A 27,867-nucleotide genomic window follows, 5' to 3' on the forward strand; every position below is an offset into this window, starting at 1 on the left:
AGGATGAAATGTTCTGTAGATATCTGTTAGATCCATTTGGGCTATAGTGTCGTTTAAATCTACTCTCTCCTTGTTGATCTTCTGTCCTGTTGATCTGTCTATCTCTGAGAGTGGAGTATTGAAGTCCCCCAGTACTATTGTATTAGGGTCTAAGTCTCCCTTTAATTCCCTTAACAAGTCTTTTAAATAAACCGGTGCCCTGTAATTAGGTGCATATACATGAAATCGTTATATCTTCCTATTGAATGGATCCCTTAATCATTATATAGTGCCCCTCTTTGTCTCTCCTAACAGTTTTTGTGGTAAAGTTTATGTTGTCCGATATTAAGATGGCTACACCTGCTCTTTTTCCATTTTTGTTGGCATGGTATCTTTTTCCAGCCTTTCACTTTCAGTCTGTATGCATCATTGTTGGAAAGATTTGGTTCTTGTAAGCAGCAAAAAGACAGGTTTTGTTCCTTAACCCAATCAGCAAATCTGTGTCTTTTAACTGGACAGTTCAGGCCATTAACATTCAATGTGACTGTTGAGAAGGGGTATCTTTGCCCTGCCATTTGCCAAAGATATTTTCTAATATATGCTTTGAGATTCCTGTGATCTTTTGCTGTGAGGTTTCCTTCCTTTACCTTCTTTCATATTGGTGACCGTGTTTCTGTGTTTCTGTGTGTAACACATCTTTAAGCATCTTTTGCAGGGCTGGACGAGTGGCAACAAATTCTTTCAATTTCTGTTTGCTGTGAAAGGTCTTTCTTTCACTTTCATTCACAAATGAGAGCTTTGCAGGATATAATATTCTGGGCTGGCAGTTTTTCTCTCTTAGTACCTGGGCTATATCTCGCCATTCCCTCCTAGCGTGTAGTGTTTCCAGTGAGAAGTCAGCTGTGAGTCTAATTGGAGATCCTCTGAGAGTAATCTGTTGTTTCTCTCTTGCGCATTTTAAGATCTTTTTTTTATGTTTCACTGTGGTGAGTCTAATTACAATGTGTTGTGGTGAGGATCTCTTTTGGTCATGTTTATTAGGGGTTCTATGAGCTTCCTGTACTTGGATGTCTCTGTCCTTCTCCAAACCTGGGAAATTTTCTGCTAGTATCTCACTAAAAAGGCCTTCTAATCCTTTCTCCCTCTCCATGTCTTCAGGAACTCCTAGAACCCGAATGTTGGGTTTTTAATAGTATCCTGTAGATTACTGACAGTATTTTTTAGATTTCTAATTTCCTCTTCTTTTCTTTGGATTGACTGTATACTTTCCTGTGCTCTGTCATCTAAGTCCGATATTCTCTCTTCTGCTTCACCCATTCTGTTTTTAAGGCTCTCTAATGTGTTTTTCATTTGATCTATTGAGTTCTTCATTTCATTATGGTTTCTCGTCACTATCACAGTTTCTTGTTCTACTAGTTGTTTCATTTCATTTTGATTCCTCCTTAATATTTCATTTTCATGAGTGAGATTTTCTATCTTGTCCATTAAGGATTTCTGTAGTTCAAGAATTTGTTTTTGAGAACTTCTAAATGTTCTTATCAACTTTTTGAGATCTGCTTCTTGCATTTCCTCTATCTCTTCATCTTCATAATCTTGAATTGGGGTGTCTTGTTCATTTGGGGGCATCATAGTGTCTTCCTTGCTCTTGTTACCTTGGTTTCTGTGTTTGTTGTTTGGCATTTTGGAGATAATTTGTGGGGGTTTTTTTGCTGTGGTGTTTTTTTCTCGTTATACTATGCCTCTAGATTAAGTTGGCTGTCTGCTTTGTTGGATCCTTAGAGGCTGTGATGGGTGTGGCCAGAGAGCTCTGTTTGATTCTTCAGGTTTAAGGGTGTGCCAAAGGTGACTCACCCAGATTGTTTTCTCCCTTGCTGGATCTCTCTTTTTGTTTTCTTTTTTTTTTTTTTATTTTGACTCAGTGGGGAAGTAATTCCGCATAGCTGAGTGGAATTGAGGGTAGTTGAAATCTGGCCTCTGTGGGTATTCGTTTGATCTACCCCTGGGACCACACAAAGAGTCTATGCAGCCCTCAATGTATTCTCAAATTTCCCCACAGTCTCAAGGTTACTGAGTTTGTGTACTCGGTGAGTTCGCTCGCCCCCCTCAGATTTTCACAGTCTCAGATCTTTAGCTCCACCTACTTTCACTAGATTCTAACTTTCTGTTATTTCTCCCGACCAGAGTCAAGTTTTTCTGCTTGGCTACTCGTGGTTGCCACTTTACATATGTAAAATGGCGCCTGCTCTTTGTGTTGCTCAGCTTTGTAAGGTGAGTGGAGAGATAGGCTAGTGTCCATGCCGGTTCCCCTGATTTATTTGTTTTTTATTCTCTCCTACAGTCAGCCTGGTGAACTTTCCCCAGCGGGGTCTCAGGCCCCGTTTTGCCTTACCCTGCCAATGTCTGGGGTTTCTGAGGTTTTTGTCTTACCTCCCATTCCCACGCTGGCGAGATTCTGTGGCTAGGCTCCCATGGCTGGGCTTCCATGCGGAGGGCTCCCTGTAGGTCCTCTGTGTCACATCCACTAGATCCAGAAGGGTTTCCTCTGCAGTTTTTTTCTTGAGTCTTTTCCCTGAGGCTACAGCACACTTTTATTAAACTATCTTTTCCCGGACTATTGGTTCACACCCTCACTATCTGCCATTTTGGCTCCCGCTCTCCGTAGTGTTTGTATTTAATAATCATATATTATCTTCCAAAATTTATAAATAACCTATAAAATAATTAAATTAATTTGTAAAATTGGAGAAGATTACATTACTATGTCTGTTAAGTTTATTATGAATTTTCATTAATTTTTACATTCCATTCTGGAGGAAATATAAAGTCTATGTCTTTAGGCACATAGAATAGTTAAAAATCATAAACTATAGAAAGTATACATTAAGAGAAAAATGTAATTAATTTTATAAAAGATTTGATTTCTTCTGTTTCTCAATCACTTTTACTATAACATACAATGAAATAGTTGTGTACTGAAGTCAGATATTTGACTGGATGTGTAACATTGACCTTTGTACAGTCAATAGATCATGATTAGACAACACTGATCATTTAAGAAGTATATATATGGAGAGAGAAGGTAAAAGACAAGGCTCCTGGAAAAACCAGCACTGGGACAAGGAACAACTAATGCAGAATGATGGGGTTACTCAGAGGTTCTGTTTTCCTCCTTGTCTTATACCTGCTACACGAGTCAAATTCTTCCCTCACTAAGCTGAATAACAATGGCTACGAAGACGTTATCATTGCTATTGATCCTGGTGTGCCAGAAGATGAAACAATAATTGAAAAAATAAAGGTAAGGAAAAAATAAAATTTCTTCTGTTTGAACAATGAGGGAGGAAATTAAATAGCTAATGGTGAATAATCATGAGAGAAATTTCTGAAAATGCTCCAGGATGCTAAAAAGCAGCATGGAGCCTAAATTCCTGTTTACAGTTTTTTATAAAATAATGAATAGGTTGATGTAAATTATGTTCACATCCTGTGTGTAGAAGACTGGCATGAGGGTACTTCACCTATCTAACTGTGTCCTGCTGATCCAACCTCCCTCTGTTTCTCCTCCCCACTACCAACCCTAGTCTCTAGGCACTGCTTTTCTTCACTTCTGGGAGATCATTCTGTCTAGCTTGTACATATTAATGACAACAAGCAGTACCTGTCTGTCTGTACCTGGATAATTTCACTTAGTATAATGTCCTCCAGTTACAACTGTTATGTGTTCACTAAATACATAGGCAGTATGCTGCAGTGAGGGACCTGCATATTCTACCCTGTCTCACCAGAAGACCAAAGACAAGGCCAAGGGCCTCCCTGATCCTTGGTTTTCTCCATCTGTATATTAACAGTTGGTCTCATCTGTTCTTTAAGGAATTATTTATATAATGCCATGGTGTGCCTGGAGAAACAGCAGTGAATTTAAAAAGTCTTTGGCCTGTGGGGAGTATTCTCTTCAGAGACAGTTAATAAAAAATAAGGAAACAGTAGTCACATGATAGTAGGTCACTGCAGAGTAAAATTCATCAGGTATAAATGACACAGAATGTGAAGTGAGGATGGGGAGGGGAGAGCATGGGTTACCACGACACAGAAGGTGGTCTGGGAGGCCTCAGTGATGATGCAATATCTGGGCAGAGACCAAGATGAGTGAGGGAAGAGCCCACTGAAAATCTGCAGGATGAGGGCAGCATGAAGGTGAGAGAAGACTTGCTGTGAGCAAGGAAAGAACAGTGAATTAGCAGAAGGAAAAGTGGTGAGAAAATGGAGAGGTAGCAGGGCCCAGACCACTGTAAAGACCTTGGCTTTCACACTGAGTGAGGTGAGAATCTGTGGAGGGAATCTGAGCCAAGAAAGGGTGGGCTCTCATGCATGTTCTGGGCTCCGTCTGACTGCAGTGTGCAGCAAACCTCAAAGGGGCTCCACTTGTCATTCATCTTACTTAAAGTGTGGCAGCACAGCAGTGCAGGAGCCCAACCATGAAACTGTTGTAACTGAGCAGAGATGGGACTGAGCTGAGCAGGGAGGTGTTGACAGAAATCATTAATGTGGTGTGATTCTGAACATATCCTGGATATCCTGATGGTTTAGATATGGAATGGGAGTTACAGAGAAATCCAGGAAAGTAGGACAGGAGTCACAGGAGACAGCAGGAGTTTTGCCTGAAGACTTGGAGGGATGGCATTATCATCATTTGAGAAACAGAAGGCAATAAGGGGGGAAAAATCTAGAAACTGAGAGCAGAAGTAAGCTGGACATTTTGAATTCATTGTGCTCATGAAAAATCCAAGTAGATAAAGGTAGGGATTTGAATTCAGTGTGAAAATCTTAAAGGAGATAAAATTGAGGCACTGTTGGTGTGTATTTAAAAACATGAGTTCACTAAATATGTGCAGATATGGATGGGAAAGGGTCTAGGACTGAACCAAGGACTCTAATTTCTTCTGACTATCATATTTCCTCAGTGTGGAGATTGGCGTTCCAGTCATGTGAGTGGTTTCTCCTCTCCCTGACATCATGTCCTCTACAATTGCTGAGTCCTGATGCTTACTGTTAAGGATTTTGCATGGTGTTACTACCAATTAAATCCAATGGGCATGGGGCATATTGTAATCAGGTGATTCCGTGGCTTCCACTGTCACTTGTTCTCTAAAAACTCTGTTGTAGCACAGTTTTGTTTGTTGGTACCCCTTGAATTCCAGAAGATGAAGATTTCTTTTATTAATATGTGTTTGGAGAGCACTTATTATAGCTGATTCTGAATGATAACACACTGTCCAAGGATGGTTGATTAATTTCAAACTTTTCTGAATCAGAAAGCATTATTTGAAAGAACTGTTTGTAAGAGCAAAATATTTGTTTGTATGTTCCTTTATTGTTAGTTACAAATAGAAGGCCAGTTGTTTATAGACACACCTCCAGTATACTATGTTTCCTGATATTCCCCTGCCTTTTACAAAGTCATACATTTGTATCCTTAGGCAAGCAATCTTGTGAAATGCTGTCATCCACATTATGTAGTAGACATCATCACATTAAAGAAAAACTGGGGATAAGAAAGGAAATGACTTTTCCAAGTTCCTATTTAGTAACAGTTTTATCAAATGGGTTTTGAAGACTGATAGATACGGGTTTCAGCTATGGCTTGGATGAGATGACCAAAAAAATAAATCATTCTTTAATGTAAAACCAGTGAACTAATTTGTAGTCTTAATCCTACTCATAGGGATACTATGTGGCCATAATAAATTTACATTAAATTGGATTGTAATTCATAACATGAGCTTTTCAATCTACAGTTTACATTTTTTTCTATGTATTCGCGTTTCTTCTTGGCTGGAGAGTACTTCCTTTTGAAAGTATTGATATCTGCATCTCCTTGATCCAACTAGAATGTTATAGGACTTCTGAGAAGGAACTGAGAAGGAATGGTATGGGAATTGTGTTTGGAAAATCTATGAAAACCATTATAAGCCTCCGTAGAATATCCAGGGAAATGGCCTAATAGGGGTCCCCTAAAAGGGGCATCTGAAGTCTCCCCACCACCTGAGAACATACTAAGACAGCCACCTCTGCCATGGAGACTCCATAAGAAATGGGACCCTTTGGAGTTGTACAAGGCACAAAGGCACAACTGACACAACCACAAACAGCAGCCCTACTTGTTCAATTCATGGATGTATTTCAATGACCACATACATTTTTGTCTAATAACATGGACAGCCTTCACTTCAAGCAGAAGGTGATATGTAAATATTGCTAAACAAAAACAAGAAAAGGCACCATTAGGGAGCAGATAGAGAATTCTTTCATCTGCTTTAGGTCTATGCTAAAGGAATCTCCAACCTGTCTTGAGAAGTGTCCAAAGCCCTTCTTGTCCCTCCCTACAAGTCCTCTGGCTCCTCAGTCCACTGTTCTCTGCTCTTCTGACTAATGCCCTGGCTCTGGATCCAATTAATCTATGGACCTCATGCAGCGCATTCCAGAACACACTGGTTTGTTTGTTTTTTTTTTTTTGTTTTTGTTTTTGTTCTTTTTGACAGGCAGAGTTAGACAGTGAGAGAGAGAGACAGAAAGAAAGGTCTTCCTTCAGTTGCTTCACCCCCCAAATGGCTGCTATGGCCAGCACTGTGCAGATTCGAAGCCAGGAGCCAGGTGCTTCCTCCTGGTCTCCCATGTGGGTGCAGGGCCCAAGCACTTGGGCCATCCTCCACTGCCTTCCCGGGACACAGCAGAGAGCTGGAGTGGAAGAGGAACAACCAGGACAGAATTCAGTGCCCCAACCGGGACTAGAACCTGGGGTGCCGGCGCCACAGGCGGAGGATTAGCCTAGTGAGCCATGGCGCCAGCCCACACTGGTCTTTCTTAAAGAGAACCAAAAATGGATCCTTGTAACATCCTGAAGAACAGTTCTATTGTGGGCTTTTGTTAGACCAAGACGTGTCATGGAGGAGCCAGCCTTGAAAACAGCACTGTAGACTGGGATACTTCCAGGAAGATGAAGAGCTTGACATTATCATCCAGCATCCAGGATTCCTCAGTGGGTTTGATCATATAGAACAGATCGCCACAGTGCCTTTCTCCTCTCTATCCCCTCCACTAGATAGGAAGCCCTAGGGATGGACTGTTTCTCTTATTCATCATTGTATTTGGGGGATACTGAATATAAAGTGGTATTATTTTCAACTTGGTTTCCAAACAAGAGTTCTGTGAAAAAAAATTTTGCCTCTACATAAATTTCTCTTGAATACTATCCTCCAGACTCCCAGCCAGCTCCCTCTCCTGGGGAATGGGATAAAGAGAAATCTCTCCTAGGACCCATGTCTGTACCCTGTCCTCCTAAGCATGCATCAGCTAACACTTTCTCCACTAGCATTTCTTATCACCATAACAACATGAAACAGATTTAGAACTGCATAGGTGAGGAGTATTTTATAATTTATTCTGTTTTTTTACAAACCATAAAAATAGGTAGCAATGGCCCACTCAAGAGAGGAAGAAACTGAGGTTTGCAGCACTATATGCATCTACCAGGATCAGTCACCTAGAACGGGGTAACACAGGAATTGGAACCAATTAATGACTCCAACATATATGTATATGTTCTTATTAATCAAGTTCTCCTAACACCAAGCATGAACATTTGCCTTTTGATAGAAGATACAGAAAGCCCAGAAGCCTCACAAAGTGCAGAATTAAGCATTGTTCTGGATGAACAACTGGGGAAAGACCCTGCTCCTCAATCAACCACTGTGTACTAACAATGAAAGCTGGGCAACACCTGTGATGAATCCTGCTCATTTACTCCTATCTCACTTGGCTACTTTTTCCTTTACTTCTAGGACATGGTGACTACAGCCTCTACCTACCTGTTTGAGGCCACAGAAAGAAGATTTTTTTTCAAGAATGTATCTATATTAATTCCTGAGACTTGGAAGGAAAATTCTCAATACAAGAGGCCAAAACATGAGAGTTACACACATGTAAGAGTCAAAATCTGCTCTTATAAATTATTTTCTGATGCTTCCCAGTTTTGCCACTAATTGGTTAAAGTCTTTTTAACTACATACTATCATAGTTCTATTTTTATTAAACAATCTTTTTAAACATTCTCAGGCTGATGTTATAGTGGCCCCACCTATTGCCCCAGGCAGAGATGAACCATACACCAAGCAGTTCACAGAATGTGGAGAGAAGGCAGAATACATTCATTTTACTCCTGACTTTGTACTGGGAAACAAACAAAACGAATATGGACCAGCAGGTATGAATTTTGATTAAAACATATAATTTTGCAACCAGCACTTCTATATGCAGGTTAAGTATGCAAGTCTTGAGCCAGAGTTCCAGCATCAAATCCTGGCTCTTTTGCCTATTAGCTGTGTATGGTCTTCAGCAAGGGACCTACTCTCTCTGTGCTTATTCTATGTCAAATGGTGAAAAGAGTTTATACCTTGTGGAATTTCGGTGAAAAGTGAATAACGCATGTAAATAGATTCAGTACAGTGTCTACAGGAGTTTGAACAGAAAGCAGCAATAATAAATGTTTCTCTTAAGGTATACTTTGTAGGGTTGAATTTTCCATTGTCCACAGCTGGGTACTAAGCAATCACATGCTGGCTCAACAACTGGTAGATGGGTGGTAGAAGGGAAAGAACCCTGATGCCAGTCCCTGAACAGAAGAATATACTCAGAGTCTTTTAGGTGCTGGCATTGCTATCCCATCTATTTGGTTGAACCAGATGAATCTATCATTGGTTATCTGTACGTGTAAAAATGGTGATTGCATTTAGTTCAACCTATATATTAAGGTCATTTGTTTAAATTATACATTCTTACAAATAAAGTGTAAATTGTAGTTAAAAGAGGGCCCATTCCACATGTTGTTCAGTGCAAATTTCCTGAATCCCCATATCACAGAATCAGCTCTCTCTGTTGCCTACAAACTGAGCATTCAAGACTCTTGGCTCTGACAAGCACTCCACCAGCCATGGTCTTCCTTTTTACCTGGACAGGTTTCCAGTCCAATATTGAAATCTCCATCTTCCCCTTGCCTCCCAATCCCACCTTTCTCCCATGTGACCCTGATCATGCTCATTCTCTTTGCCACCTCTGATCCTTTGCTATATCCTTCTAGCTATATATTTTTTTGACTTTTCCATTCCTGCAGTTGCCATTTCAGCCACCAATATAAATAGCTCAATTCTTTCACTAGTCCTACCCTTAGTTTTCATTCAACTGCCTCAATCCCAGCACTGAATTATCTAGCTAGTTGGTTTCTGGTTTAAAGTACGTTCCCTACATTGTTGAAGAAAATCAAAAAACTAATTGGTATATTACTGAACCACATTTTCCAAGCTCAATGAATCCCTCAAAGCTATTCAACAATAATTTTACTTGCTCTTGTCAGCTCCATTTTCAATTCCCATAGCAGCTGTTCTGAAACTCTTACAATTTTTCTCAAAGTCTATAGTCTCTCTTATTCCCACGAATCAGCAGATGCACTGATGGAGAGACTAGTAACCTCCATTTCCTCTCTCTACAGCCAAACTCATGTCCACCAACACCTCTCCTACTTCCATCTGTCATAAAAGAGGAAGGCTCCTCCAATATATAAGACCAGTGCCTTATCTGAGCTCTCAATCTTCTCCCAAATCTCACATCTTCACCCTATTGTTGATTTTTTCCTTTTTTATTTATGTAAATGGAAAAATTTCATATGCTTCATATATGCACTTTTAAGATCATAATTCTATTTCCTTCTCTCCCCTACCTCATGCCCACCCTCCTTCCTCCTTCCTTTCTTATTTTTTCTTTTAATTTTTACAATGACATACTTCTAATTTACTTTATAGTGACAAGCTAAACCCTCGACTAAATAAATAATCCAAAAGGTAGTAAGTAGAAAAATCACAGCTCCCCAAGAGTGGAGACTATAAACAATAATCCATTTACTCTGTATACTAGTTACCATAAGTCAGGGAAAACATATGATATTTATCTTTGAGGGGCTGGAGTATTTCATTACCCACCTATTTTATTATTGACAGGTCCTCCCTTACTCTTAGATAGACATTTCTCCTTTAATTTGATGTACCTATTTGTGAAAAAAATTTCATTCTGTAATCATGTCCTAAAACCAAATCTCCCAAATCTTGCTTTGGGAAAATAAAACTATTAAGAGATTCCTCACAATGTAGACACTTTTGTAATAATTATAACAATAATAACTTTCTAGAAAAATACTCTGGACAACCAAGGCAGCAACTCAGTGTGGTTAGAGTCAGCTTCAGCAGATAATCAAATTATACATAGAGAGAGAGGGAGAGGGACAGGGAGAGAGAGAGAGAGTAGGAAATGAAACAAAGATATAGTCAGAGCTGCTGCTTCTAAGGTAGGCGTGGGAGGCAAAGAAATCTGAAAATGAAGTTAAGCATGAGTGGACCTCACCAAGAAAACAGCCACAGGTGTAAGAATTTTAAATTTCCTTAAAATTCATCAAATTTGTACTGAAGTAGCTGATACGAAGGCTTTTTCATTTCATACTGAAGGTATAATTCCACTCCCCCTAATCCGGCTGTATTTTTCTGGGAAACCTTAAGCTAGTGTTTTTCAAGTCTAAAGTGTACACGAGTAAGAGGAATCTTGTTAATGTGCAGACTCTGATTCAGTAAGTACAAGGTGGGCCAGAGATTCTACATTTCTCTTATGCACCCAAGTGGTGTTGATGCTGCTGGACCCCAGACCACATTTTGAGAAGCAAGAGCAGCAGCAAGGAAAAGAAAAATTTACACAAATTATGCCAGGAAGATTAGAATGGGCATTCTCTGGGATAGCCATACACTCCAGTGACATTCCCCAATCAGTGTCCTATACCTTAATTAATACAAATTCACACACACACACACACACACATACACACACAGTGGGAGCAGAGACTTAAGGAAGAAACATGACTTCTTCCTAACATGGACCTCTTTCTCCTGCCTTCAGATCTCAATGAACTACAGAAACATTCCTTGTAGCAAAACAACTGTTATTTCCAATCCCTGCTTCTCCACTTCTGTTTCCTCTAAAACAAAATTTCCACTTACCCATCCTTTCTACATCTCAATATGTAGATTTATCTTTATTTTCAATTCATTTTCATATTCTTATGGAAAAAATTTTATTCTAATTCCCTCTCTCAAATATTTGAAAGTCATGGAATGTATCTCACACATCTTAATATTTCTGAGTACTTTTTATTGCACTAAATATACATAATTAATAATTATTATAATTTATTTCATTAATGCTTAATAATATGTGCAAGTACTAGAAATAAATCACTTAATTTTGAAATAACTAAAATTATACATGAGAAACAGTGTTTCTCAATCTTTTTTTTTATATTCAACTTCCTAAGGAGCATTTTTATTCATTTTCTCCTAATTGCATCCCTCTTTAATCAGTATAACAGTATCTATGACTTTTTGTATGCCAAGACCCAAAACTCAAATCTCTATCTATGCTTTCAATTGCAGATACTCTATAGATGTCTTATTGATTTAATATATTGTGAAACAAAAATATAATACACTGTCTAATGTAACATAATATAATGTAATGCATGCAATATACTTTTATATAAACAAAGATATAAATGCCGGTTATATTGAGAACCTAATTTTTAAATATTGCAGTTGAAAGATTGAAACTCTTAAAAATATTTGATATACAAATTTTGTCACTTGAATTATGATTATTGACTGAACCATTTATCCACAGGTAGAACATTTGTCCACGAGTGGGCCCATCTCCGCTGGGGAGTGTTTGATGAGTACAATGAAGATCAGCCTTTCTACAGTGCTAGCTCAAAAAAAATTGAAGCAACAAGGCATGGATATTTAAATTTTCTTAGATGACTTCAGTCTGTACATTTTCTTATTTTCCTTATTTTGATTTCTTTCAAATAGCAATCATTCATTCTTGTCCCAATGTAGATCATAGACACTATATCACAAAACAATGATTTTCTTTAAGAAAATGTATCTTAAAGTTACAATGTGCCCTATTTTACAACTTTCTACTGCAGCTGCCAGAAGTCATTTACATTGCAGTTGCCACGATGTGAATGGACTTACCATACCTTGAGAGAAGAGCAAAGGTGTTTCCATTACACTAGAACCAACATAAATGGTTAAGTAGTGCCAAATGGGGGCTGAGTAAGAAATCCAATGCCCTCAAGGAGCCAAGCAGGAACTTCTTAGAAATTTATGAAGGTCATTTGAAATGGAAATGTAGCATCACAGTTACTCAATGGTGGGGGAAAGTCAGTGTAAAATTGGGTGTCAACAGTCTCAACAATGTCAGATGTCCTGCTGGGGCTGGAGACTTGTCATAAGTGTACAAACTGAAAGACATGATTTCAAGCATGTATTTTAAAGACTATTATGGTTACTATGTTTACTTATTTAGTATTTACTTGTCTAGTCTCTGTGGCAGCATATTCACCATGACTGTTCATACGGATTGCTGTATTCTATTCACCAAGTATTGGGACAACAGAAGCATGGGCCTGTTTAGGAGATTCCCTAAATGACTGAAATCCAGTCAGCACTTCCTGAGTTTGAACTGGAAGCACCTTGAAGAGATGGATTATAATCACATGCCAGTGTATTTGTTGAAATCACTGCCCCCTTTGCTCAACTCCTTGCCATAAAAAGAAATGCCTAAAATGCCTCCATCAACCTTTATCCATCCTCCTTGATAACACTTCAATTCTCTGCTTCCATGGAAATTTCCTTGTGGCCAAAAATGTCTCCTAAATAATCCCAGCACTTGTAGCTATTCACACCTCATTCTTTTGGGGAAATTTTCTTTTTAAAAAAGAAATCTACAAAGAGCTTCAAGCTAAAGAGGTGCTTACAGTGAATGGTTTAACAAGTTCCCTCATCTAGATACCTGTGGTGCATTCTCTACCACTGGGCCAGGTAAAGAGATAGCTGAGCAAGAGGCCAGCAGGTTTAACTCCAGAAGAGAACACAGCCATTGTATGTTATCTGGAGGTCCTATTTGAAATGTCCCATTATATTTTAAAAAAAGATAATTACTTTGATGAGAACTCTTTAGCTTTACTATCATAATAGGAAATGCATAATACACATAGAAGGAATACTTTGATATAAAGAATATCATGAACTAAAAGATTTTTTAAAAAATTATTAATGATTCAATTGCCTCAAAGAAAAACTGTCACATATCTCCAGGTGTTCCACAGGTATCACTGGTATAAACAAAGTTTATACATGTCGGGGAGACAGCTGTGTAACAAGAAATTGCAGAATGAATACTACAACAAAGCTATATGAAAAAGACTGTCAATTTTTTCCTGATAAAGTTCAGACGGAAAAGGCATCCATAATGTATATGCAAAGTATCGAGTCTGTAAGTATGCCAATCGTTGCACCATATTTATAATCAAAGGACATATTATCATATTTTTAAAAAAAATCTGTGCAAGTAACCTGAGAATTAAATAAATAGTATAGAGTTTTATTTTAAAAGATTTATTTTATTTATTTGAAAGACAGAGTTACAGAGAGAGGTAGAGACAAAGAGAATCTTACATCCACTGCTTCACTCCCTAGATGGCCACAACGGCTGGAGCTGTGCTGATCCAAAGCTGGAAGCTAGGAGCTTATTAAGGGTCTCCCAAGTGTGTGCAGGGGCCAAAGGACTTGGGCCATCTTCTACTGCTTTCCCAGGCCATAGCAGAGAACTGGATCAAAAGAGGAGCAGCCAGTACTAGAACCGGTGCCCATATGGAATGCCGGTGCTTCAGGCCAGGGCGTTAACCCACTATGCCACAGTGCCAGCCCCTAGTATAGAGTTTTTAAAACATGGCTGACACATAGTAATCTGCACTCAATTAGTGTTACCTAGTATCATTAATATTATTGAAGTTTGTGCACCTTACTATAACGCTAATTCTCATTCATTCTATTTCATCCAATAAACAATGTAATTGCACAACATATTTTAATTTCTTCATATTTTTCTATTTTATTCATCTTTTAGACTGTTGAATTCTGTAATGAAGAAAACCACAACCGAGAAGCCCCAAACTTACAAAACACAAAGTGCAATTTCAGAAGTGCATGGGAGGTGATCAGCATTTCTGAGGATTTTCAAAGCACTATGCCCATGGAGGGACCATCCCCTACACCAGCCTTCTCACTGCTGAGACCCAGTCAAAGAATTGTCTGCCTAGTTCTTGATAAATCGGGAAGCATGGCTGTAAGTTCATGGGCCCATTTCCTTCTAGACATGGGGACAGGAGAGTTACTGAATGCCTAAGAACACTCTGAACTCTATCTTGTACCTAACAGCATGGAGCTATAAAATACCATCACTTTCTATGATCATGACCAAAATATATTGAACAAAATATTATAGTAAAAGAAAGATACAAGTAGCATTACAAAGACCAAACTCAAGGATATTCGTGTTTTTCCAGAATATGAACGGTTGACTGAGGAGAGCTATAAAACCCTTAAGTAAAACTTTAGTTGGAAGGTCAGAACTAGAGATGGGAATACAAAATTGTTTTTAACCATGGCTATTTTACTGAAAGTGCTTGATAGAAATGAAGATAGAGGGAATGGTGGATGTTGAGTTCCATTTCAAGTCAAAGAAAAGAATCAGTCAGAATTCCTAACATGGTTTTATCTCATTTGCACCACTGTATAAATGGTTTGTTTATTATCAAAACACAACAGAAAGCTTCACCATATGGCATGTGGGCCAAATGGAAAAATTCATTCATTCCACTATTATTCAGCAAAAGGCAATATTGTGTTAGGCTTTGAGAACAGATATCCATGTCTTGAGAGGTTCATAGTTCAATAAAGTTTTTTCTCTCCCTTTCCCCCATTAATTGATTAAGTCATGCTCAACCTCCAAAACTTGGGAGAGACATTCACTTCCTCCAGGATATGGAACTGGGCTTATAGGCTGGACTAAGCCTTTCTTTTGGTTCTTAACTATGCCTCGTGCATTTCTCTAGTATTCTATATTACCTTGAAATTACACATGATTCTACAAACTAGATTGGGAGCACCTCTAAAAATTAGAGCCTAGTCTCATTTATCTTTGTATTCCCATTGTTACAACAGAGTTCATCATAGAGGAATGATCAGTCTATAACTGTTGAAGTGAGGGAACTACAAACAATTAAATGCAATGCAATAAGGCACCCAGGAAGATGACACATTGGAGACAGAACACAGCATGCTGAAGACCAGGAATAAAGGATTTAGCAAATAATGGGGTGGCAATTGAAAAGGGCAGAGAATGATAGAAAGAAATGAAATAAGCCACAATAAACCAGGGCTCATTAGAAAGGACTGCAAAATGCTAGACACCAGCACACACAAGTAGTCCAGGAGCAGCACTGTGGAGAAAAGAGGCCCCTGATTGGGGAAAGATAGGCAGGCTTCACTAGTTAGGATACAGGTAGAACAAGATTTAAAGGTAAAATAAAATGGTGGAGAGAACCCCAGATCATGGGGATACAGGGGTTTAGTCAGGGAGATCAGAGGGAAATTTGGGCATGGGTTGTGGGAAGCACTATAGACCAATGTAGTGATGAGGTACTGGAGAAGACCTATGTGTATAAGTGCTACAGAGCCTGGGCAATCACCTAGGAAAGTGGGATGTGAGTCCTGGTGGGTGACCAAAGAACAAATTCCAGCTCCAACCCTCTGGTGAAGAAGTGGTTGGGAGAGGTTAGGAGTGAAAAAGAGAAAGTGAAGTAGAGACTGGGTCTCTCAGAATTTACCTGCTGTTTGGGCACTTGTCACCTTTTGGGTAGTCTAGTCCTCAATTAATGTGGCAATTGCATTCTTTGGTTAGAATATGAGATAGTCTGGCTAGATTTGAAACTCTAGGCTATGATTTCATCTTAGAAGAACAGGTACAGATCATATAAGATGTGAATCATGACCTACATTGCCAACTCAATCTCCACCCTACCCTTCGAGCTCTAACTTGGTTGTTCAGCAGTCAATAGTCAGTTCTGATTATGGTTTGTGTTCTTAAACTGTCTTATATGTGTCCCATAATACACATATTTATGTATTTAAATTTTGAAACAAAATGCTTTCTTTAGTAATACCAATTAATATTCAAATAGAATCCTTACCAATAAATTTTATGCACTCACATTGTCCTGTTAAAACCACTTGACCATTTTTCTTGTCTTTTTTTCCGTCAGAATTACGATCGCCTAAATCGAATGAATCAAGCAGCAAAATATTTCCTGCTGCAGGTTGTGGAAAGTGGATCCTGGGTGGGGATGGTTCACTTTGATAGTACTGCCACTATTAAAAGTCAACTAATCCAGATAAAAAGCAGCAGTGAAAGGGACATGTTGTTGCAGAGCTTGCCTACAGTGGCTGCCGGAGGAACTCAGATCTGCCTGGGAATTAGAGCTGCATTTCAGGTAAAAACCATGCTGCAGACAGACTATATTCTTTGTTTCCATAAGATTTTTTGTGTTAAGTGCTGCTGGAAACACCTGCCACCTAATTTTCACATAATTATTCCCATGAAGTCCAGTATCATACACACAGAAAAAATATCACTTGACCATTTTCTAGTGAACTGAAATGAATGAACTGTGGGTGAATAAATGAAAGAGCCACTAGACTGTAAGTCCATTGAGGTCTGGGACACTGCTGTCTTGTTATGTTATAGCTGGTGCTAAATAAGTGTCAGTTAAAACAATAAACAAACATGGATATAGAAGTCATTAACTTTGAGACAGTGAAGGTAGTTATATGGTATTACTTCATTTTGAACCAGTCCTCATTTTAGTTTCTGTGACATTCAGTCAGTCGTCACTCATAAGCTTTGTGATCGTAACCAAAATTCTTAACCTTCCTAGTCTTCAATTACCTTATTGGTAAAACAGAATATTGAAAACTAGCACATGGAGTTCTTCATGTTCAAATTTACTCAGCATCTATTTATTGGCTGTCTGCTCTGTGACAAGGAAATCTCTGCTCTTCTGCGCATGCCATATCAGTGGGAAACAGATGCCACCTAGGTAACAGATGGAGTTGTTGCAGGCAGTGGAGACAGTGTTGTGAAGGAACAGAGATGTGATAAAGAGTAATGGGCATGGAGGGGAATTGTTTAAGATAGGAAAGCCCCTGAGGCCTGCTCTGAAGGGTGACATTCAAGCTGAGTTAGAGAATGAGAAAGAGCTCAGTGTTCAGGCAGAAAGGAAAAATATAATGTTCCTTATTAAGGGGGGGGGGGCCTGGGGACTGGATTGTTCTAACAATGGTAGAAGCTAGTGGAACTGGGGTTTGGTAAATGGGAGGGAAAGAAACATGGCTGGAGAGGTGAAAACATCTAAAACTTTCAAAGATTCAAAAAAATGATAAGAGGATTGTATTTTAAACAACACAAAAAGCTATTAATAGGTGAAAAGCATCAGAGTGTGACAATTAATTTATGTTTCAAAAAGCTGACTCTGGTTGTCCCCAGGAAATGAATTGTAGGGAGGTGAGCAAGATGGCAGTAGGGAGACTGAAAGCTTGGACTTGTATTAAAATGTAAGCGTACAACATAGATAACATATCTCAGGTGTTCACTGAATGGCAACACTATATCATTCTAGTTCTCTCAAACAACAGAATATTCTGCCATGCACTTTAATTGTGTGTTGCTCATTTCTGTATCTATTCATCCCTGGTACAAAACTCAATAAATAGTAAATTGCTTTCAATTTTTTCCACAAAGGCAGGAACTATGTCATTTATGATGAATCCTAGTGCAATGACTGACACATTTCAAGTGCTCAGTGAATGAGCTGAATCCAAGAAAGGGAGAGATTTAGGAGGGAGATCTCCCTTCATCTTTGGAACTTCATTTTGCACTTAAATGTATGGGAGGAGTTAGGGAGTGAAATATAAAAGGCATAAACATATAAAAGTGTGCCCCTGCTATTCAGTTTGATTACAGTTCATGTCATAGCACATTTGCAATACATTAAAACATGTGTAATATTCACTCTTTGCCTCAAAACATGCAATAATTGTATTGATGGTGGCCAATTTGTTCTCTGACACCAGTTTTATTAAGGCTTTATATATGTCAATCCCTCTTGTGCAAATCGTCAAAACACCTCCATTCCATGCCCATAAAAGTCACTGAGAATTCAGCACTTTTTCTTCTTGGCTTGAACTTAGTTTCTCACTGATGCTCTGAGAAGTCTCTACTTCAGAAGAGATGAAATATAATTAATATTCTAAGCTAAGTGCTCTTTATCTTCTCGGAGAAATCTAGATGCAGCCCTTACAACGTACGGACTTCACAGGAAAAATATTTAAGCTACAAATAAAACTCAGTAACTATAATTCATGTATTCTTTGAGCACCACCAAACTGTTCAGTTCTATGCTAGGTTGCACTAGATGTAAAAGTTCTATAACAAGAGGGCCAGCGCCGTGGCTTAAGAGGCTAATCCTTCGCCTTGCGGCGCCAGCACACAGGGTTCTAGTCCCGGTTGGGGCGCTGGATTCTATCCCGGTTGCCCCTCTTCCAGGCCAGCTCTCTGCTGTGGCCCGGGAAGGCAGTGGAGGATGGCCCAAGTCCTTGGGCCCTGCACCCGCATGGGAGACCAGAAGAAGCATCTGGCTCCTGGCTTCGGATCAGCACAATGCACCGGCCGCAGCGGCCATTGGAGGGTGAACCAATGGCAAAAAGGAAGGCCTTTCTCTCTGTCTCTCTCTCTCACTATCCACTCTGCCTGTCAAAAAATAAAATAAAATAAAATAAAATAAAATAAATAAAAAGTTCTATAACAAGAACTCTAAACTCAATATGCTTAGAGCTTTCCATAACTTTTGGTAATGGGCATACTATGGTTTCTTAATTTGGAATCACTGGCTTTCATTTTTAATGATGAGGTAGATTATTGATGCATCTAGCTGTTTGTACAGTAGATTTCATACATGGAGGTTTATCAGAGGGAGTCCATTCAAAGATGGCAGAAATATATTTAATCTCACATTCTGCAGTTACAATTTGGGTACCTGGTTGACTTCAATTTTCCAGGCTAACATGTCAAGGTCTTTTATTCTAGGCAGGGTTTTCCACAGCCCTGCTCCAACCTAACTTCATTTATGTAAATATTCCCTACAGCAGGGGGTGAAAAAAAATCACGTTTGAGATTTCCTGGGGGGGAAAGCACTGTGGCACAGCGGATTAACGCCTTGGCCTGAGGTGCCGGCATCCCAAATGGGCACCGGTTTGAGTCCCAGCTGCTCGACTTCTGATCCAGCTCTCTGCTGTGTCCTGGGATAGCAGTGGAAGATGGCCCAAGTCCTTGGGCCCCTGCATCCATGTGGGAGACCTGGAAGAAGCTCCTGGCTCCTGGCATCAGATTGGCACAGCTCCCGCCACTGCAACCAATTGTGGAGTGAACCATCGGATGGAAGACCTCTCTCTCTCTCTCTCTCTCTGCCTCTCCTCTCTCTTTGTAACTCTGACTTCCAAATAAATAAATGAATCTTTTTAAAAAATGATTACCTGGAGACTGCTGATTGCAGTTTCCATGATTCTACAACACGAGCTCTCCCTTCTATTCTGTAATGTTTGTTAATTTTCTCTGTAATTTTTTTTTTTGACAGGAAGAGTGGACAGTGAGAGAGAGAGACAGAGAGAAAGGTCTTCCTTTTGCCGTTGGTTCACCCTCCAATGGCCACCGTGGCTGGCGCGCTGCGGCCGGCGCACCATGCTGATCCGATGGCAGGAGCCAGGTGCTTCTCCTGGTCTCCCATGGGGTGCTGGGCCCAAGGACTTGGGCCATCCTCCACTGCACTTCCTGGCCACAGCAGAGAGCTGGCCTGGAAGAGGGGCAACCGGGACAGGATCGGTGCCCCGACCGGGACTAGAACCCGGTGTGCCGGCGCCGCAAGGCGGAGGATTAGCCTGTTAAGCCACGGCGCCGGCCTTTCTCTGTAATTTTTAAAAAATAATTTTCTATCATTCTATTTGATCTGAAGCACCTGATGGTAACTCTGTTCTAAATTATGTTTACAGGTATTTAAACAACAAAACTCTGAAATAGATGGATCTGAAATAGTGCTGCTGACCGATGGGGAGGACTCAACTGCCAGCAGTTGTGTTAATGAAGTAACAGAAAGTGGGACAATAATTCATTTTATTGCTTTGGGACCATCTGCTGATGCATCTGTAATACAAATGAGCAATTTAACAGGTAAAACATGATCGATATACCCCCAGGCCTTCAATGGCAATGTGTAAATGTAGAGACTGACAATGAAATAACTGTTCTCAAGCTCCCACTCAGCAGGATAGGGACCAGAGTCAAACCAGACACATTCTCTGTTTGGTTTTCAGAGTCTGGATGGTTAGAGAGTCAAATAACACTGGAATCAATTCACGTAATCATATAACATTGCTTCATAGCAGAGGGAATATAGAAAAGTTAAGTTTTGTGTGAGCAGAGGAAAATATGAATGCTCCCAGAATTGTATGGAGTAAGGGAAAGAAGGCATGAGAAACTAGGTGACTTCTAAGTTGGGTCTTGTTCAAGATATTGAATTTCTCTGAGAAGAAAGAAGGTGAAAATTAAAAATTAAAATTAAAAAAAAATTTAAAAGGATGAGAAAAATGATCAAGTCATGAGCAAAACAAAACAAAATAAAACAAAAGAGGAGGAGGAGGAGGATGAAAAAAAAATGAAAGAAATCAATCATGTTAGGATGACAATGCAAAGCACATTGAGAGAATGGTAACCCCACGATTCCAGAACATAGATTTTTCCATCCACAAGACCAGAGCAGGGGCTGTGGGGTGAGAGAATGTAACAGAGACTCAGGCTGAATAGAACTACATTACAATAAAATTTCTACATGAATATTAACTATAGCAGCTGTTATTTTAGATATACAAAGTGACGAATACCAATTCTGTTTCCAAGGCCTTCTTAAACATAATAAAGGATACACAATTTATGAATGTCAGTTCTTGTATTTATTGGTTTTAATGATGCCAAATAGAAACTTGCTTTTTTTTTAACTTTTATTTAATGAATATAAATTTCCAGTGTACAGCTTATGGATTACAATGGCTTCCCCCTCCTATAACTTCCCTCCCACCCGCAACCCTCCCCTCTCCCGCTCCCTGAAACTTGCTTTTGAAGTCGTAGTTGTACAAGCTCCCACTGTTTCAAGGTGCATTCATGGCCATTGTGAAATGTATTTCATTTCTAAATATTCCCTCTAAAATAGTACTTTTTTTGGACTTGTCTCCACTGCTTACCAGTTTTCCTATCTCCTCATTGCCAGGTATTGTCAGAATGCTTCAGTAGAGCAGGTTTTTAATCTTTCAGATTTTGTGCTTCTGGTCTACCCTGGCTGGAAAATGTGAAATCCGACTTTGTTCAAATGGTATCATAAACAAGAGCGAATAATTCCCCTAAAGAGCTGTGTAAAGTATGCATGGTTAAATGCATAGAATCTTAACATATTCTTTGTAGTCTATGGTTTTCTGATATAATTCAGCTAGCTAAGATTCTGATACTGAGGTATTAAGGAGCTTTAAACTTCTTAGTTACAACATTTTTAAATTAGGATTTCAGACTTCATCTTCACAGTTATTAGACTTTGGTCTCCTTTCATACTACACACTGAAATGATGATTTTGCTTAAGCTGTTAACTCATTAATCACAAAAATGTGATAAGTACTTATTTTTTAGAAAGTAACCTAATTGATGATGCATTTACCTTCTAGGAGGAAGTCATTATTATGCTTCAGATAATGCTCAGAATAATGGCCTCATTGATGCTTTTGGTGCCCTTACATCAGAAAATGCTGATCTCTCCCAGAAGTCGCTCCAGGTCAGAGTTCCCCTACTATGTGATTTCATGTTTGTGCTACAATAGCTGAGAATGTGTTGCCTTTAAGTTTTGGAATCTTTAGTTTTCTCAAGGTGAAATTTTATTAAAATCAAAACCCATCTGAACTAGAAATTATTTTTAGATATGGGGAAATTAAGTGGTGACATAGAAGAAATACTATTTCTTTCCATATCTCCATAGTGTTAAGACATATCATCAAAACCTCATAATGTCAAATTCTCTATCAAAAACTGTATATATAAAATACAAAAAGTTATTGCAAAAATTAAAGGGACAAAAAAGAAAGAAGGAGGACAGTTTGAGGAAAGAAGTAAGAGACAAGTATGGCTATCATATTGGAATTAAATTATGAAATGCATGAAATCTGTTCTCTTTATATTAATATAAATTTTTAATTACAAAAATATTTTTTTCCAAAATTAAGCACATATATTTCTGAATGCACTTTTTAAAAAGTCTCATGTTCCCAAGATTTCTTCACCCTTCATTGTAATGAACAGTATCTTTGGATGCTTATGTCAACGATTTCCTATTTCTTATCTAACTCACTTTGTTTCTGCTCAATCACTGAGCCACCAAAAAGCGCTACCTGTTAAATCATCATGAAGATGATTAACACAAACAGAGGCACACACCCGCCTAACAGCTAATTCTTCTCTGGAGTTGTAGCACCCTTTAATGCTAAAGGTTTGCTTGAGTTTTTGCTGCAACCACTGGGAATAAATCACAGAATCATTCACTCACTGTAAAAGCCATGCTTCTGCTCTAAGGCTTTTATTAAATCTTGTTGTTTCTTCAGATCCTGTGTTCCACAGTTGCTAACTGACAATTCTCACATCCTACTCAGCTTTCAGGGAGATCACAAGCTTAAGATGGTATCCCATATGTAAATATATTCTTAGGCCAGAAATTAAGAGCTAACTGTAAAAGAAAAAAAAATTACTATCTTCTGCAGTCATTAACTTATATATATATATTTTTGAACAGCTTGAAAGTAAGGGATTAACACTGAACAGTAATTCCTGGATGAATGACACTGTAATTATTGATAGCACAGTGGGGAAAGACACATTCTTTCTCATCACATGGAACAAGCAGAGTCCCGACATTTCTCTCTGGGATCCCAGTGGAACACTAATGAAGACTTTCACAGTGGATTCTAACTCCAAAATGGCCTATCTCAGTGTACCAGGAACTGCAAAGGTAAGCAATCATCTTTTATATTTCCTCTGAAATTTCTTTAAAAACTAAAAATAAACTGTTTAATGTTAGAAGTGTAAGTGCTACTGCATCATCTAAAGTTAAGATAATATCCAATGCACTTTCAATGCCTGCGTGCTCTAGATAATTATGATGGCAGGAAAAGGAAAAAAGAAGTTAATTTCAGTAGGAAAGGAGAATAGGTAGTCTAAGAAGAGAATTTTGGAGGGAGTGTGGCAAAAGTTCATGCAATTTGGTGTGCAAATAGCTAGAAGTCCCTTCCCTAGTAGCCCTACAGGAGTCATAGAATCTAAGGATACTGTGGTCAAACAATGGAACCAAAACCAAGGCAAACATTCCAAAACTTATATTTTTCAGTTAAGACACTGAAAAGTGTAGACACCATAAAAGAGGCAGTTATGTGCCCTGTCTGAACGGGCTCAGCTCTCATTCTTTTACCCTAATAACCCTAAAAAAGTAAAAGAATCCTGCTTATTCTACTCCACATTTAAATATTTGTTCTAGACATGCATAATGACAACTCAGAAAAGAACTTGACAACGGATACTTACTATGTTTTCATTGAAATTTTTAGGTAGGCCTTTGGACTTACAGTGCTCAGGCCACAGCAGACTCAGAAACATTAACTATCACAGTAACTTCTCGGGCAGCAAATTCTTCTGTACCTCCAATCACAGTGAACGCTAAGATGAATAAAGACAACAACATCTTTCCCAGCCCAATGATTGTTTATGCAGAAGTCCTTCAAGGCTATGCACCCGTTCTTGGAGCCAATGTGACTGCTGTCATTGAATCTAATAGTGGGAACACAAAAGTTTTGCAACTTTTGGATAATGGTGCAGGTAATACACAGGGTTTCGTAAATAAGTCTGTGTTGTGCGCCCTAGTGGCATTGTGGGCAATAGCACAGGCACATGAAGAACTTATTTAGATTAAGGAAGAATAACAGGCCAGCAGGGAATTCTATCCAGGTAAAACCTGGAAACGAAATAGCACATTGTCTCACACACTCAGCAAATACAGTTTATTGTCATCACTATTGTTTGGCACCTACACAGCCAGTGTCTGTCACCAGCTTAGGAAGGTCTCATCAGGAGGTTGAGAACAGCATCAAGAAGTCTGGGCAAGAGTTTTTCTCAGGGGGGCATTGTCTAGAAAGTCTGGGCAGAGGGTGAAGCTCAAGCAATCAGATGCAGTCAAGTGGTAGATCTCGGGCCCCTGGCACAGAAAAGGAGAGAAGCAAGTGTGATTCCCAACAGATGGAACGAAACACAAATATTGTCCTGAGAACTGAGGCCCAGGTGAGCTAGAACCACTATGACAGAGGAGGGGTCATGGCTTGGGCATCAGACACCAGGCCTGACTGGCAGGAATCAAGAGACAGACCTGGCCATGCTCTGTGTCCTTGGTCTATTGGAAGAATGGTGCTGAATGACCTTTCTCTCAGACTACGGATTGTTCCAGGAAATGAACCTTCTGTTGGGAGTCAGTGAATAAGGAAATAGCCAAGTTGATAGACATCTGAATTATTACATTATCTTTTGCAATATAGATTATTAAGTAATATTATAATTCCATCTTCATCTGAGTTAACCCTGAGAAAAACCACCCCATGGGAGACCAGGAGAAGCACCTGGCTCCTGCCATCGGATCAGCACGATGCGCCAACTGCAGCGGCCATTGGAGGGTGAACCAACGGCAAAAAGGAAGACCTTTCTCTCTGTCTCTCTCTCACTGTCCACTCTGCCTGTCAAAAATAAAAAAATAATAAAAAAAGAATTAGACATTCAATATAATGTCCCTGAGCTCCCTCAAATATTTATTCTAATAACAAATGGATTTTTACACTGTCAGACCAGGAAGTTAAAGATTGGAAGAGATTGGAAGAGTGAGAGCTGAGAACAGAAGAAAAAAAAGAGCTGTTGAAACAATACAAATTAAGTAATTTTAGTTGACTATAGTGAAAATTAAATTGTACAGAAAGATACTTTTTCCTTAGTGGGAGACCTTGATGTAGACAGAGGGATGACATAATTATGATGTTTAGATAAAGTAAGCTGCTAGAGAAATGGTAAGAAGAGTGCCAAAATAATCTGAATGTAATTTCATAAGAGATAGAATGGTGAGGTATTTATAATAAATATATAAATGTCAATGTGTGTTACATAGATATGTACTATAAATATCAAAATAACCCAAAGATAGCAATTCAACAACGTGTTGTTTGGCAGAGCATAATGGAAACATTCACCAAAGGGTCAGTCCCAAACTATTGAGGGTGATCTAGAGAATATGTTTATAAAGGCCAATGCTTGTCTTGGGAAGTTTATAAACGTATCTTTTATTTCTAGTAATAATGTGTTCCCTTCATTTCCATAACAAGGTGCTGATGCTTTCAAGGGTGATGGGGTCTACTCCAGGTATTTTACAGATTATACAGAAAATGGCCGATACAGCTTGAAAGTATGGGCTCATGGAGGAACAAACTCTGCAACCCGAAGCTTACGGCGTCCACTGAACAGAGCCATGTATATACCAGGCTGGGTAGTAGACGGTGAGTAACTCATGATATCTGGAACCCAGTGAAAGCTTGATGAATATTGTCATTTGATACCATTAAGTTTCAACGATTTTACAACTTAGAGTATAGCTTTTCCCATTTCTGGAATGAAGTTTTCAGTCATAGTAGGGTCTGCCTCCAAATTAATGTATATTTGGTTCAATGTCTTGCATCTAGTGAGCACTCAATAAATGTAAGTTGTTACAGTTAGTTTGGAACACTTTAATTGTATCAACAATAGTAGGTCCAGTTTTCAGCTCAAAATATAGGAAACAGGCCTTGAAATTATGAGTCTAAGTACAAATTAGTGACAGAATTTATCTTTCCAAATAGATAGGCTCTACAAGTCAATAAATTCCATTCATTTGAAATATTTTTGTTAACTCATAGAAAAAAAAGGTGTAAAGTAATAATAAGGATGCACCCGGATGGGAGACCAGGAGAAGTACCTGGCTCCTGGCTTCAGATCAGCGTGGTGCGCCAGCCACAGCACACCAGCTGTAGGGGCCACTGGGGGATGAACCAACAGAAAAGGAAGACCTTTCTCTCTGTCTCTCTCTCTCTCTCACTATCCACTCTGCCTGTCAAAAAAAAAAGGGGGGGGGGTGGTATATATTGAATTATGAGACAGATTTCCATTCAGGATAGGCATAATTCTAAAGCACTTTTTTATCCAATTCCATCCTACAATATCCTAGTAAGAGTACAAAAGAAAAAAATATCACACTAATTGGATGTTTGTGATTACTTCCAAAAACTTAGTACAAAGGTGATGGTATCGATGGGGGAAAAAAATCTGAAAAGTAAAGCTAGACAGGGAAGGGGATTCATTGACTTCTGAAAATACTAGTATAGTTTTATCCATTGTAAATTATGAATTTTTTAATTCAGGTGAAATTAAAGGAAATCCTCCAAGACCTGAAATTGATGAGAATACTCAGACAATCTTAGAAAATTTCAGCAGAACAATATCTGGAGGTGCATTTGTGGTATCACAAGTTCCAAATACCGCCTTTCCTGACCCGTACCCACCTAGCCAAATCACAGACCTTGATGCCACCCTGGACGGAGATGAGATAACTCTGACATGGACAGCACCAGGAGAAGATTTTGATGTTGGAACAGGTAAGGACAAAGTAGCCTGTGGTTATGATTTAAGTGAGAGGTTCTCATTTTAAAAGCATGGGGATATGGGCTGGTGAAAGCAGAAGAGGTTTTAATTGATAGCTACAAAAGTATCCATTTCATAATCTATGGTATTTTTTTTAATTTGAGAGGCAGAGAAATAGAAAGCAAGAGAGGGACAGAGACAGAGGGTGTCAGACAGAGAGAGCTCTGCTAGTTCACTCACCCGAATGCCTACAACGACAAGGACTACACATAGCAGACAACTGGAGTTGGGAACTCAGTATAGGTCTCCCACATGAATGGCAGGGACCCTCTTCTTCAAGCCATCATTTGCTGCCTCCCAGGTATACATTGTTAGGAAGCTGGAATAGTGAGCCTGGGCGAGAAATTCAACACAGGAACTCCAATATGGGACGTGGACATCTTAACCCATAGGTCATCCACCCACCACTGATCCATTATTGTGAATCAAACTCATACATTTTAACCTAGTTCTACTTTTTTTATATGAAGGAGGTAGCATTTGACAGACCATAAAAGTCTGAATTCAGCTTCTATTGAAGAATGAGTTATAGCTTTTGATATGAGTATTGCTCAGTATAACAAAAGAAAATATTTGAGAATAAATGGAAATGAATGTGGCATGTGACAGATACTAAACTTGCATAACTTTTTTTCTTAGTTGAACAGTATATCATAAGAACAAGTGGAAGTATCCTCAATCTACGGGACAATTTTGACAATGCTCTTCAGGTTAACACTACTGGTCTGCAACCAAATGAGGCCAACTCCAAGGAAACGTTTATATTTAAACCAGAAAACATCAAGGACGAAAATGCAACCCACATGTTCATTGCTATTCAAAGTGTAGATAAAAACAAATTGACATCAAAAATATCCAATATTGCACAAGTAGCTCTCTTTGTCCCTGAAGCAGATGCTAATCCTGAGGAAATCCCAAGCCATAGCAATTCTAGAATCAGCATTTCTATCTTGGTGTGTCAGTGGTTGGGTCTGTTGTGGTTGTTAGTATTATTCTAA

At 39.0% G+C, this 27,867-nt stretch overlaps 1 protein-coding gene across 1 annotated transcript; it reads left to right on the forward strand.

Annotated features, from left to right (window-relative positions):
* The first annotated feature begins 3,115 nt into the window (after positions 1-3,115).
* LOC133760837 (calcium-activated chloride channel regulator 4-like) lies at positions 3,116-27,867 on the forward strand. Its single transcript, XM_062193430.1, has 14 exons — positions 3,116-3,277; positions 7,818-7,958; positions 8,092-8,239; positions 11,746-11,854; positions 13,227-13,404; positions 14,038-14,256; positions 16,235-16,462; positions 20,073-20,250; positions 21,790-21,896; positions 22,905-23,120; positions 23,713-23,980; positions 25,522-25,692; positions 26,590-26,823; positions 27,509-27,867. Exons 1-14 carry the CDS (start codon positions 3,116-3,118, stop codon positions 27,865-27,867), a joined length of 2,718 nt encoding a protein of 905 aa, XP_062049414.1.

Source organism: Lepus europaeus, chromosome 5, assembly GCF_033115175.1.
Source record: "Lepus europaeus isolate LE1 chromosome 5, mLepTim1.pri, whole genome shotgun sequence".
Taxonomy (NCBI): domain Eukaryota; kingdom Metazoa; phylum Chordata; class Mammalia; order Lagomorpha; family Leporidae; genus Lepus; species Lepus europaeus.

What these genes read in the sequence shown, in the direction of transcription:
- LOC133760837 (XM_062193430.1), top strand. Translation starts at nt 3,116, where the DNA reads ATGATGGGGTTACTCAGAGGTTCTGTTTTCCTCCTTGTCTTATACCTG. An exon ending in CAATAATTGAAAAAATAAAG is followed by an intron (nt 3,278 to 7,817) that starts GTAAGGAAAAAA and finishes CTTTACTTCTAG; the next exon opens with GACATGGTGACTACAGCCTC. An exon ending in ATAAATCGGGAAGCATGGCT is followed by an intron (nt 14,257 to 16,234) that starts GTAAGTTCATGG and finishes TTTTTCCGTCAG; the next exon opens with AATTACGATCGCCTAAATCG.